Raw genomic sequence first — 13,252 nt, 5'->3', positions numbered from 1 at the left:
GAATCTTTAGCAAACTGACTTCATGGCTGCCAGCAAAGGCTTTGGGGATGCTGTCAATGAATAGCAATTGCACTGAGTGTGAATCAGACGAGAATAGGGGTGGTATCTAAAAGACTGAAGGGAAAACGCAAAACAATACCTTGGTACCCTGGGAAGGGAACGCTTCTTCAAAATCTGCCAGGATTTGCTGTCCTAACTCAGTCTGAGCAGCCTTCACCCTGTAGGGAAAAGAGAACATATCACTCACTGCCTGGCATAATTTTCAAATGTCTGTGAGTAATTGTGCAAAGATCCACAGGGGTCAGAATGGCTGCAGTCTTTAGGGACCAGCCAGGAAGGAGGGGGGAAGCTGTGGCGCAATAAGAGGGGTCACACACTAGTTAGTAGCAGGTTCAGGACCAGGACCCACTCAGCTGACTGATTTTCACTATGGATTTTCCACAGCTTGGGCTCTACGACTTTTCACTTTGGTGGCCCAAAGTTCTTCTAGGCCACCCCTCACCTGTCGAGAGGTAGAATGTGTTCACCTTTACAAAATGTCATCAGGGGGTAGTTATGCTGCAGGAAAACGCTATGTAAGAATGCCCAAGCTGGATAGAAATCCATTTCAGGTTACTGCTCTAACAACTCTCCTGCTCCCTGGAGGACAAGAGGGGAGGGGGCTCCGTACTGCTTCGGAGTGGTTGTTGTTTCAACCCAGAAACCAACAGTAGGGTCCTAAATGTTAACAAATGAACAAAAAGAGTGTTTTCTAAATAGAAAAAGATCCAAATGATAAAATGAACTGCTAACTGAGCGTGAAGGCCACTGAATGAAGATCTGAGTTCACACAGAAGACCATGAGGATGAAAACGCATTAGAGAGGGAGGTCAGTGCTGAACATGGTGGTTTGTATGGAAACTCAGAGCTCAAGAAACAGTTTCGGGCTTGAAGGAGAGAGGAGGGAGGAGAAGCGGCGGGAGGAGAAGGGAAGTGCTAGTCAGGCCCCCCGCAACGGTCTCCACCAGCCCCAGGAGCTGGACGCCTCCCACCAGCCATCCTCACAGAGCCAGACTGCCCTAAGCTCAAGGCACATATTTTATCTTTGCTAAAAGCACCATAAAACAGTGTTCTTCCTTTTTTGGTCTCCACCCTGTTACTTTGGAATTAACTTTATGAAGTTTCTAGAAATAGCGAACAGCTCAAAACCACAATTTCTTTGGCTACTAGGCAGTGCCTGGCAACCTACAGTTTTTTTTTTTTTAAATGAGGGGATAGGCAAGACCTAAATCAGTCCAGTTTTTTTTTCCCCCTGTGGCATAGTTATAATTATCCCTTATTCCAAATACTTTCCAGGGTTTTTCCACTATCTTCAAAACTTTTAAAACCACTTTCACAGGTGGGTTTGTAGCCTCTTCAGTCACTTTCCAAGGGGGCTAGAAATGACAGAGATAAGGCTATTATTGGGGTAGCCTCCAAATCAGAATCAGGGCCATGCATCCACAGTTGCCCAATGGACCATGGGAACCTACCCTGAATGTGAGCCCTGACAGGAGAGAAGAGAACATGCTTCTGTAAAACCGTACATACGAGGTCTTATGACTCCTCGTAATGGGCCAGGCAGACAGACTCCCCTGGTGCCAGGTCACAAGACAGAGCTTCCCGAGTCTCGGCCCCTCTGTTCCTACCCTCCTTCTGGCAGCATGTGGAGAGCATGGGTTCCCTCCTAAGCCACAGGATAATTCCTGGAGGGGAAGTTCCACCCCCGCCAGGGACAGTCACAGTCTTAATCTCAGGTCTCCTGAGCATGCCAGTGATACAATGGTTCCAGCTCTGCCTGTCACCTCACCCACCCCTCCACTCCCTAACTCCATGTTCTTTACCAGATTTGAAATTGGAGTACCTGAAAAGACAATCAGAGCCTGTGATCAGTGCAGGAGAGAGTGTGAAGTACCAGACTGTGATCAGCAGACCCCCTTGCCCTCTTCTTCAATCCATTTCCAAAGTCACCTCTTGAGATAGTCTAGACTCAGCTGCGTCACCAGTGAGCTCTGTGTAATCCTAACGAAATCATTTCCCCTACATGGGCCACAACTAAGATCAGTTGTGAAATAAGGGGTTGGGGATGGAGGTCTGGACCAGAACCAGATGCCTTTCAGTATCCTCTCCTGGTCTGATGATCCTATGACACTCGTCTTACAGCGCCAGCTGGCAACAGCATCCATCTTTATAGGTGACCACAAGTTGGATGTATAATTAATGCTGAAGCAGAATAATAAGCTTTTGCACATAGATGTTTCCATGTGTACCTTTAGAAGTGTCTCTCAGTGACTCAGATGAAAGAGCAACCATTTCCCTTATTGACATTAATGATGGTACCTACAAATCCAAACCATGATTCATGCACTTTCGGGGGTAGGATGTGAACAGTAGTCTTTATAGTCTGCTGCCTGAGCAGGATCCTAGAAAGAAGTCAACATACTTAAAAGTATACGTCTTGAGGGGAGTGGGTAGCTCAGTGGTAGAGTGTGTGCTTAGAATGCACGAGGTCCTGAGTTCAATACCCAGCACCTCTGTTAAAACAAGTAAATAAATAAATAAACCTAATTACCTCCCCCTCAAAACAAACAAAACCAAGAAATTAGAAAAAAAAAAAGTACACATCTTCAGCCTCACCCCCGTATACTCCTTCCTCCTTTAACAATGAACACAAAGTTCCTATGGTAGAGAGATGGATCGACAGACTCTGTTAGCAGAGCATGTAAATGAGTTCAGCCACCATGCTCTCCTAGTCATCCTTATGAAAATCAATCTACAACTAAGAGAAGAGGGAGAATAAAAATTCCTCCTGGCATCCAGACCAATGCAGCCTGGTTGGCTGGTGACAACTCAGGGTTGCCCACTCCTCAGGAATGGAAGATTCACTGAGCTGCCCAGTAAAAAAGGTCAACCAACTGCTCCTGGCATCCTCCATGGGTCAATCATGTGACCACAGGTAGTCCAAAGGCGCCTTTCCCTAAATGCGCTGTCAGATTTCATAAAGGGGACAGCAAACCATGAAAACCATTTAGACATTTATAGATAAAATAACCTTGATCCTTCCAATACCTTGTGAATGACAGTCCCAAAGAAAATACCCTCAACTGTTCGCAATAAACTGACTTCCCAAAATACAGAGCCTGTACTGGGCAGAACGGTTAGTCAGTCAGATTAGTCAGATGCTCCGTTTCCAGACAAACAGGCTCTATAAAGAATCTCAACCCAGAATCTCTGAGTGACTCAGTGGGACACTGAGATCAAGCAAAACCTTCACATTTTTGAAATCCTTACTTTTGAAACTCAAGTTCTTTCAGAAAGAACCTGTCACAGTCATCCAGCCAGCCAGGCCTTTTCATCCTGACTTTAGTTTCTTTTATCACTTCGCCATGTGATTCCTCTCAACTTACCAAGTATCTCTCATGTATAAGGGGTTAGAAATAGCCCTGAAAGATCTGTTTCAGTCCAAAGGTTTCAGGGGGTTCAAGAGAATGCAGGAATCTTCTCATCTTTCTCAGGAAATACTGACTGATTACTAAGACGCATTTGTTTTCATGGATATTCTTAAGCCAGGAGGATTTGAAATGTAAAGATGACATTAAAGAAAAAAAATCTTTCCTTCAACGCTACATTAACGTGTAAGTATTTTCCAGAAGGGTAGTTGGAAGAAATAGCTATATTCAAATCAAAGTCCATGACCTTCATATTTCAAATGTACAGGCACAGCTTTCAGGACACAATCTTTCCTATGACTTTCACAGTTTACAGACAGCGAGCTATTAAGTCAGAGAAACCGAAGCAGTGTACAGGGTGTAACTCTCCCGCCCTCCCGCCTCCCCCCAAACAAACAAGCTATTTCTATCACTTCCAGATGGTTCTACCATCACTATGTAAACATGAGAGGAAAATTCACCAGAAATGATGCTAAAAATAAGAAGTCTGGACTTTCCTCAGACTTTCAGTACCTCTTGAGAAATAATTGTAGTCAGGCACTGAAAACAAGAGAAGATCTCTTCTCTTCTGCTATTTTTCATGTTACTTAATAGCCCGCATTCTCTATTAATCAACACACATTTTTTTTTGCAAATGGAAGTTGTGAAATGAACTAAAAGAAAAGCAAATCCTCCCGTGTGTGCAGCAATCCTACACGATAAGGAATGGCTAGGGCACCGAATTATCTTGATAGAATGCTCTATTTTTCCCCTTTTAAAGGGAATGTCATTGCAACAGTGACCACAAAGTTCCTTCAAATTTATAAAACCACCTCTTCAAAAAAAAACGTTAAAAAGCAAATAACCCTAAAAGACTGCATTCTTTTGTTTGTTTTATGAATCAGATTCAGTTCTGCCACATCCTTGCCATCAACGATGCCCATCCCACACAATCTTCTGGTAACTAACCCTTCAACACGTCTCCTTGACCTCATGGTCACTGTCTGGTTTGGTCTTTGTCTTTTCTAATCCAGAACATAATCTCAGTCTCCAGGCTCTTGTACCTACTAGAATCCACAAATCTTTTACAAAATACATATGAGATCAGGCCTCTCCTTGCTTAAAATCTCTCATCGTCCACAAAATGAAGAACAGATTCCTTATCAAAGCGGCTAAAACCTGACCCTGCCTACCTCTACAGTCTTTCACCTTCCACTGTCTCCCCATGTTCCATGATGTTTTCTCTCTTCTATTTCCCTCCCACCTCTTCTTGTCTTGGTGGTAAGATCCTACCCATTCTTTTAAGATCAGATTAAAATTGAATTCCTCTCTGACCTCCCCCCTTGGCCCCTGAGACCTGCTATGCCTGTACAGCAGAGACCAGTTTTGTTATATCCATACTATACTGGAATTTTCTTAGTATTTCCCTTCTCTACACAAAAATGGTGAACTCCTTGAGGGCAGAGAGTATTTATTTCTTGTTTTTGTGCTCTCAATATGCCAGCACAGGACCAGGATACAGAAACTGAATGGTAAAGGTCTCTTAGGTAAACGAAGGAATGAAGACATGAATGGGAAATGACTAACGCTGGGTTATCAGGAGGGTAACGGAGGTGCTGCTGCACTCCCGCCCCCCTATCCACTGACAGCGAGTCTGCTTCTCCACCCGAGCTTCCTTCTTTCTTGCAGCTCATAAAGCTCTGTTCGTCTGCTCTCTTGGCCACTTCCTACCCTCAGTGTGACACGGCGATCGGCCAGCTCTAAGTGTGAGGGGTTAGGGGCGATGAGGGAAGGGTGGTGATTTCCCTAGCATCCTGCCCAGCTCCGCTCCGACATTCCTGAACAGGGCTCTGGCATTTCCACTGTTGGATGGCACATGGAGAACGTGATGTATCCTCTCCCTTTCCCGCCCCAGATCCTCAGAAGCAATGAAACGATTTTAATAAGAATCCAGAACCAGGCAAGAAAAGAAGTGGCTGACTAAGAACTCCAGGAGGACAGGACTGAAGAAGGACACCCCTCCCTCAAGTGGCTTCTCAAAGATGACAGACACGAGGGGAGCCAATACCAAGGTGGGGGGGCACCCTGGGCAATGAAGCTGGGGTCCAGGTCTGCACTCTGGCCTTGAACACCCAGGTTGGGGTGGGTGTGGGTCTGAGAAGCCCAGCAGTGGCCAGAGGGCTGACAATATCCAGGCGGATCGGGGAGACCACAGGCCCAGAAGATGAGCCACCAGCATATCCACCCGGCAGCTCCCCGCTCCAGCCCCACGGGCTTGGGCAGAGCCGTGGGCGGCACACCCAGCCGAGCGGCGCCTGCCTTGCAAGTGCATGGCAGCGAAAGCGTATCCCTGACCAGACTGGCAGGAGCTCACAGCCAAAAAGGTGCCTTCAGCTAGAAACCCCCGAATACTGCAAGAGTGCTAACACCGAGCAAAAGAGTCACCACGCTCAACGGAAGACCCTACGTGAGAGAACAGAGGCATGGAACAGGCAACTCAGAGCTTTGAAACACATGTAATTTATACTCACTGAGAAATTTAAGAGGATACTATACCCATGAAAAAAGATTGACAAGACTCCCTGAAGAGTAAGGTGGATCACTGAGATAAAAACTCAACAGCTGGGCCGAATAACAGAATGGGCACGACTGAGAAATAAATTAGAACAGGAAGGCTGAGTTGAGGAATTCAGCTTAACACAACAGAAAGATACAAAGGATAGAAGAAAAATTAAGAAACATGGCAGCAGACCTAGAAGTTCCAATGTTCAGGTACTGGGAATTTCACAAGAAACATTTAGCATGTTTTCAGGTTCATTCATGTTGTACCATTCATCAGAATTTCAGAACCTATCATCCAGAAACGATCCCAGAGAAATACATGCAGATGTGCAAAGGAGAGTGTATTCTAAAAGTCAGAAGCCAAAAGTCTAATGATATGAAAATGGTTAAATAGCCTGTGGTATGGTACACCTCAGAATTCTGTGAATCACTGAAAAAGAATGAGATAGGTCTATATGCACTGATATGGGAAAATCTCTAAAATACATAGCTAAATTAAAAAGAAAGTTTCAGAATGAAGCATATGGTATGAAATCATGTATTCAAAACAACATAAAGCAAAATAAACCCAGAAACTGAAACTATACATTTATGTAAACGCACAGAAAAAAAAATCTGGAGGATAAGCAGGAAATGGCTAACAGTAACGCCCTCCACGGGTAGCACTGGCATGTGAGGTACCGCTAAAGAGGACTTACGTTTCATCTGTATATTGACTTTTTTTAATAAAGAAATTGTACATGTGTATTACTTATATAATTAAAAATAAAGAAACTGAGAAAAAAAGAAGCCTGCAACAATCAGGCCACATAAGAAGGCAGAATGGAAAACAATGGCTCCTGCTGAACACTGGCCCCTTCGTTTCTTCTCTGCTGCAATAAAGATTAAGATCTGCCAACTGTGACTGTCTCTGTCTTCTTAGTATTTTCCCTGCTGCTACTTCTAACAGAAAAGGCATTAAATTCCCCACCCCCTCATCTTCCTTCAGATCCTCATCTTCCTTCTCTTTAAGCATCTGCCTTTCTTGTTATTGGCTCTGAATCTGGATTTAAAACTCAACAGAACAGGAAGAACAAATTTAAAGAGGCTAAGTCACTATTTTGTCGCATCTGAAGTTCTAGTGGCAGACTGAATTTTCCAAAGACTGCCACAGCAGTGTATCTCAGCCCACGGGCTCTTTTTACCAGCATGACTTGGACATTCCTCTCATTAGGGGTAGGGGAGACTACGTTTCTTCCTCTTGAATCTTGACAGCCCTGTGACTATAGGAGTGACACTATGTGACTTCTAGGACCTGGTTCTCTTGGGATGCTCATTCTTGGGCCACAGGCACCTCACCAGGAGGAAGCCCATGCAGCCCATGGAGGATACCCCAGCTGCGCTCCCAGCCGACAGTGAGCGCTAATGTGCCACCCACCCACGACAGTAAACCAGCGGATCCTCCAGCCCCAACTCGAGCTGCTCCAGCTGACGCTGCATAGAGCAGAGACGAGCCGTTCCCGCTGAGCCATGCCAAACTACATGAGTGAAATAACTGCTGCTGCTAGCCACTAGGTCTTGGGTCTTGTTGGTTAGCAGGAAACAGACAACTAGAACAGCTTCTACTACAAAAGTGGACAGCTGAGAGTTGTCCACATATACAACTCACCGGCTGCCACTCTAGGGAGCCAGGCCAGCAACTAACATAGGCAGCTTTAGAAGACATGGTAAGCAGTTGGTAAGGGTACAGCAGAGGGGGTGTCTGCAACAGGTAGAGTCAGATCAGGTGACATCTGAGGTTCCTTCCCACGGTAAGATTCTACAGTGACCATGCCGAGCTGAGTGCTGGAGCGCTGCCCGGCACCATCTTTCCTTACAAAGGAAGATCATTTTCTCCAATGACATTTTACCTTTCTGAAAGCTGCCGGATCTGTGGAATCCCCATATATTTGTGGAAGTGCTCCAGAACATTCATTACACCTTGAAGAAGATTAGCAACTTCTCCATACTGTCTTCTCCTGGTCATGGCTCTGCAAGGAAATAAGAAGTTGAGTACTCTGGAAACACACTAAAGACACAAGATACAGACACGGAACAACCTATTCTGGGCTCTAAAACAGACACCAACTCAATTTGGTAAGTGTTTGCTAAGCACTGAATATATATGGTACTGTGTACTGGGAGAGGGAAAAAAAAATAAGACCTGGTTCAAATCCTTAAGAGGATATCAGCTAGTAAGGAAGAGTACACATCTAACTAACACCAAGCAAGATGAACTCAGTTCTTACAAGAAGTCCAAGCTACATGCCATGGGAGGTACAATAGAATGTGTAAGTGATGGATTCTCATTGGGTGGGGAGAGAGGAAATTGGGGAGACCATGGATTTGGGATTTGGGTTGGGAATTATGGAATCAGTGGGCTTTTGACAGGTAACAGGGGTAGGGATGTCATTATTTGAGAGTTACAGGACTTGCGCAAACCAAACATCTTCCCAGGTTACAACAAAGAGCATTTATATGCAATCTATTAGCTGTAGATTTTAAGCCAATGTTAAGCAACTCTGTGTCAAGTATGTTTAGTTTCCCTACTGCTAAGGTTAATGAGGCTTAAATAAAAGGATGCTGATAAAGTCAACAGTTACACACAGCAAGGAAGGAACAAATTATTAGACCTAAATTTTTCATTTTTTTAATTAACTGTATAGTTTATGACTTCCCTGAAGAGGCATTTAAAAAGATAGGATCAAGTTCAAGCCAAGGTGTCATGTTGCTACCACTGCCTGGTCTGCTAGTTGGGTGGAGAACACTGAGCACCTGAGGAAAGGGACAGGGACACTGCTCTTCCTGTCTCCCGCTGGCCTGCCCACCTCTGATCACTACTCGCAGGAGAATGGACCAGGTTTCGCTGAAGCTCATGCGATGTCTGGGGGAGATGAGGCAGGAATCTGTCCTCTAATCCCCTGACTTCAAATCCTGTATCTCAATTTCCCTAAAGGCGCTCTTTCTCTGTTCACACATGAGATTACACTGAGACTTGGACGGGGGATTCTCAGCCTGAGAGGGACCACAGAATTGAGCAAGAATGTCAGAATCTTGCTAGTAAAGGAGGCATTTGGACTGCTTCTGTGAGGTAAGCAAGCAGCTCTTCCTTTTAACACTGTTCCTAATGTTCTCATGTACCATTCCCTATAGGTCCTCTACAAGCGAAACAGGGAACTACTGTCTTTGAAAAAGTGGGTTGAATGATAGGCCTGTTTCCATGTGGCGCATTCAACAGTGGTGCAACTCCGCCCAACACAAGCAGGAACATTTGCCAAGGCAGAGACCGTGGGGGTGATTAGGGCCCCACATCACCTCGTCGGCTGGCACAGTACAGCTCTACCATGTGTAAATGATCCGTATCCTTGGACTCATTCTCCAATGCTTTCCCCTTTAGACTCACCTGGCCCTCACTTCAAAGTCTCAGGTGTCTGTCACACACTGAGCACCAGAGGGCACAAAGTCAAAGTGGTGACTAAACATTTAAGACCGATTTGCAGAACGCAGGGCAGGATGGTGAGACTTTCTGGGCTGAGAAGTAAACAGACCTAGGCTGCTGCTCTCTCTGTGACACAGTCACTTCCCCTGGACCCACAAGAGAACGAGACATGCTTACTCCAGGGAGTCGACACCGCCCGCCAGCATGTGCAGGTGGTTCAGCGTCGTGATCGAGGTGGTCAGGTGGCGTTTGGCATGATCTAACTGCTTGATGTCGCGGGTGATTTCTTTAACCTAAATATTGAAAAACCACAGGAGGAAAAGGAGGACAGTTAAGAAAGACGTAAACCCATCTGGAAGTGGCCTCACAAGAAACTAATGCAAATGAAGTGAGGAAAAGACATGTCAGGTGAGCCCTAGGAGAAAACAGGTGTTCCCCCAGTACATACTCAAAATGATTTCCAATCAGCCTGTTTAAGTTTAATTTGGCATTTCTTCAGCAGACAGACTTTACTTAGGGTTACAAAATCGTCAGCTGTGAGAATGAAATGAACTTTACTCTTCACCCCAAATGGAATGATCCAAACAGCAATTTAGAGGGTTGTACGGGGTCCAGGAGCCAAGTGCATCGTGTCTTCTCTTGAACAAGGTCAGAGAAGTATGCCTTCTGGCACTGGGGCTACTATGTTCGCTACAAAATGGACAGCATTGGGGGTGGGGGTACGGTTCAGTGGTAGAATGTGTGCTAGCATGCACGAGGTCCTGGGTTTAAGCCCCAGCAACTCAAGTAAAAAAAAAAAAAGGACAGTACTGGTCAGCTAATACTATTGAGATGGTCTTTATTCATGGTATTAAAGTTTTCTGCCCAGTCTCCAGTAAAGAAAGACTTCTCAAATGTCAAGAAGAATAAAATGCACAGACTTAGAAAACATGGTTACTAGGTGGGGCAAGGGGGTGGCAAGGGATAAACTGGGAGTTCAAGATGTGCAGATACTAACTACTAAATATAAAACAGATAACACGTTTCTATTGTACAGCACAGGGAACTATATTCAATATCTTGTAGTAACCTATAATGAAAAACAACACGAAAAGGAATATATATATATATGTATATGTGTGACTGAAACATGATGCTATACACCAGAAACTGACACAACATTGTAAACTGACTACACTTCAATAAAAAAAGAAAAAAAAAAGAGTGATCTGTAACTCCTCTAACATCAGTTTAACAGGTAATGTAAGAGGAGAGGCACAGTCTTCAGGGAGACAGAAGGCAATCAGAGGAGTAAAATTCTAAATGTTGACCCACCGGGTCCAAGACAAAGGAACTCCGTAGCTGGGAATGTAAGCATATTTCAGTCACTAGAAAAGTACATTCAGTAGTGAGCGGGGAACAATCCTCCAACTCTGTTAATGCCCAGGTGGACTCTTCCACTGAACTGTCTGCGTCCATGCTGACCAAGATACGGTCTAAAGAGCAATTTGGCTTCCCAGGTTCCCAGAGGGAATGGGGCGCCCTGGAAACTGGGCACAAACATTCTAGTCACTAGAAAGACAGATCTCTCTTTAAAAGTGGAAAAACCCTCTAGTGAGTGACCTGGGTTTTTAGAGCCCGATCACCTGGATGGAGTCATGAAGATTACGACCTGCACAGCTCAGTTCCACACCCACAAACCTGCTAGGCTGACCTGGATCTTAGTAGAAAAAGCCTCTTTCATGGGGACTTGCCCCATGAAGCCTGCTCTTTCTCCATAACCCTCGGGCCACCAAAATATCTTTATTTCTATTGTGGGGGAGGGGAGCGTGGGGTTAAGAACCTACCACCTCTTGACTGAATAACCAACTGAATTTTGGGAAAAAGCAGATCAGGAGTGGTATAATAAACTACATATGGGCGTTATTACAGGCCCTATAATCTGATCATTCCCTCACAAGGCTGAAATCATTCTCTTTCCCACTGAAAAATCCCTGTGCCATCCCCTGGGTTCCTTAGCTCCAGTGCTAACATCAAGGGGTCTTTAACTACTGTGTTAAAAGCCAGTCACTCCACTAATTCCTGCATCGTTAGTCAATAAATCCTGAATATTCTTCCTCCGCCTCACTAGCTCCCTTCTGCTCCTCCTTCAAGTCCCTGTGGCTCTGCACCAGAGCTGACTGGTCTCTTCACTCCCAGTGTCCCCCATCCCTCCCCATCACATAGCCTGTGCTTCTCCAGACACACTCAGCTTTTTGTTACCCCCCTAAACCAAACCCTTAATGGCAGCTCACACAAGGGGTGCTCAGGCCAAAGGCACATGAGACTGTTCTGCAAAACTAAACACTGGTAGTTAATTTACCTTAACTCTTATCCCTGGGCAGCCAAAAAAGGATAGAACTCAACATGGCAGGTTTGGGTGTCAGAGAGTTCTAGGGTTGAATTCCAGCTCTTCTGCTCCCCAACTCGGTGTCCCAGATCAAGCTGCTTAGCCTCACTGAGTCTCAGTTTCCTCACTGATAAAATGGGCGTTCATAAAAATAATAATGATAATAAAACCTAGTTCATAAGGCTGCTGTGAGGGCTAAATTCGTTCACTTGTATAAAGGAACGGGTACAGGGCTGGGCATGCTGAAAGAGTCCACAGACATCAGTTCTCTTCACCCTGCCTCCTCTTGCCTTTAGCAAAGTACTGTCCAGGAAAGCAGGCTGCTGGAAAAGAAAACATCTCATGACATCAGCAGCAGTCTCCTCAAACTGCCGTTGCATCCCCACGGGGCTAGAAGAGGGAGTGCAGTACAGAACAGCAGATCAGCGTCATGAGGAAATCTAGGAGTAAGAAATCTGAGCCCAAGAAACGCTGGCAGAAGTCACATCTGATTGTGGCACCTGAGCATCGAGCTTTAGTGGTCCATGGGTGGTGCTGAGTGCAGTGCCTCCCCGGGGAAAGGAGCACAAGTCCAAATCCCTCTCTGACGACACATCACCTCCTCTCAAAGGCTATTTAACTCTGGGATGAAGCACAAGTATTCATTCTGTTTTCCTTTGATGGAAGAGTTCTCCTCCTTTGACCCTAGTTTGGTAGTGACATCCCTAACGCCACCTGCCTGGGAGGAGCAGGAAGAGCTAAAGGTAAGAACAGCTATGACGGACACTCAGCCAGTGCCTGCCTGTGTGCTGGCATTATCTCACCGAATCCCCACAATTCCACAATGCACACACGACCATGATCCCCACTGTATGGTGAGGAAACTGAGGTACAGAGGCGTCAAATAACTTGTTTAAGGTCCACGGTCAGTAAGTGGAGGGGGTGGATCTGAAGGCAGGCAGTCTGACCTTGGAGGCTGTGCTAGTCACTAACAATATCAAACTGCCCACCCCGCCCCACTGTCCCCTCCGTGGAAGCCTGGCCCTCCCGCCCCGCATCCCAGACCCTGCTCTCTTGCCAGAATGGCCATTGAAGAGAACGGAAGGATACACAGGAGCGTGACTTCAGATCTGTTCCTGGAGTAGATTATAATAAAATGGAGGGCAAGAGGTCTGCAGTATTTTTGTAACCAAAAAAAGTAGGGGGGAAAAATGACATTAATTATGGCTTTCGTTCACTGAGCAACTAACACCAGCCCAGGACTATGCTCAGCGCTCTCCGTACATTTATTCTTACAATGACCCTTTGAAGCAGTATTATTCTCACTTAGAGTGGAAGACACTGGCATTCAGAGACATTACAGTCTGTAGTCAGAAGGGGAGCCCCGGAGCGAGCATGTCATAGGGCCTCCCGTGGAGCAGGGGTATGCGAGGATGGCCC

The 13,252-nt window shown here is 45.6% G+C and overlaps 1 protein-coding gene across 4 annotated transcripts in view; it reads right to left on the bottom strand.

Moving 5' to 3' along the window:
* The window catches only part of VPS53 (VPS53 subunit of GARP complex), a 127,528-nt gene that overhangs the window by 78,760 nt on the left and 35,516 nt on the right, over window positions 1–13,252 (bottom strand). For all 4 annotated transcript variants that reach the window (XM_074343195.1, XM_074343193.1, XM_074343194.1 and 1 more), the window contains exons 6-8: window positions 9,643–9,758; window positions 7,898–8,017; window positions 140–218 (exon numbers count right to left, since the gene is read on the bottom strand). In XM_074343195.1, the coding sequence (XP_074199296.1) occupies window positions 140–218; window positions 7,898–8,017; window positions 9,643–9,758 (315 nt within the window). The remainder of the gene's footprint in view (window positions 1–139; window positions 219–7,897; window positions 8,018–9,642; window positions 9,759–13,252) is intronic.

This window comes from Camelus bactrianus, chromosome 16, assembly GCF_048773025.1.
Source record: "Camelus bactrianus isolate YW-2024 breed Bactrian camel chromosome 16, ASM4877302v1, whole genome shotgun sequence".
Taxonomy (NCBI): domain Eukaryota; kingdom Metazoa; phylum Chordata; class Mammalia; order Artiodactyla; family Camelidae; genus Camelus; species Camelus bactrianus.
This window is presented reverse-complemented; position numbering and strand designations above follow the sequence as displayed.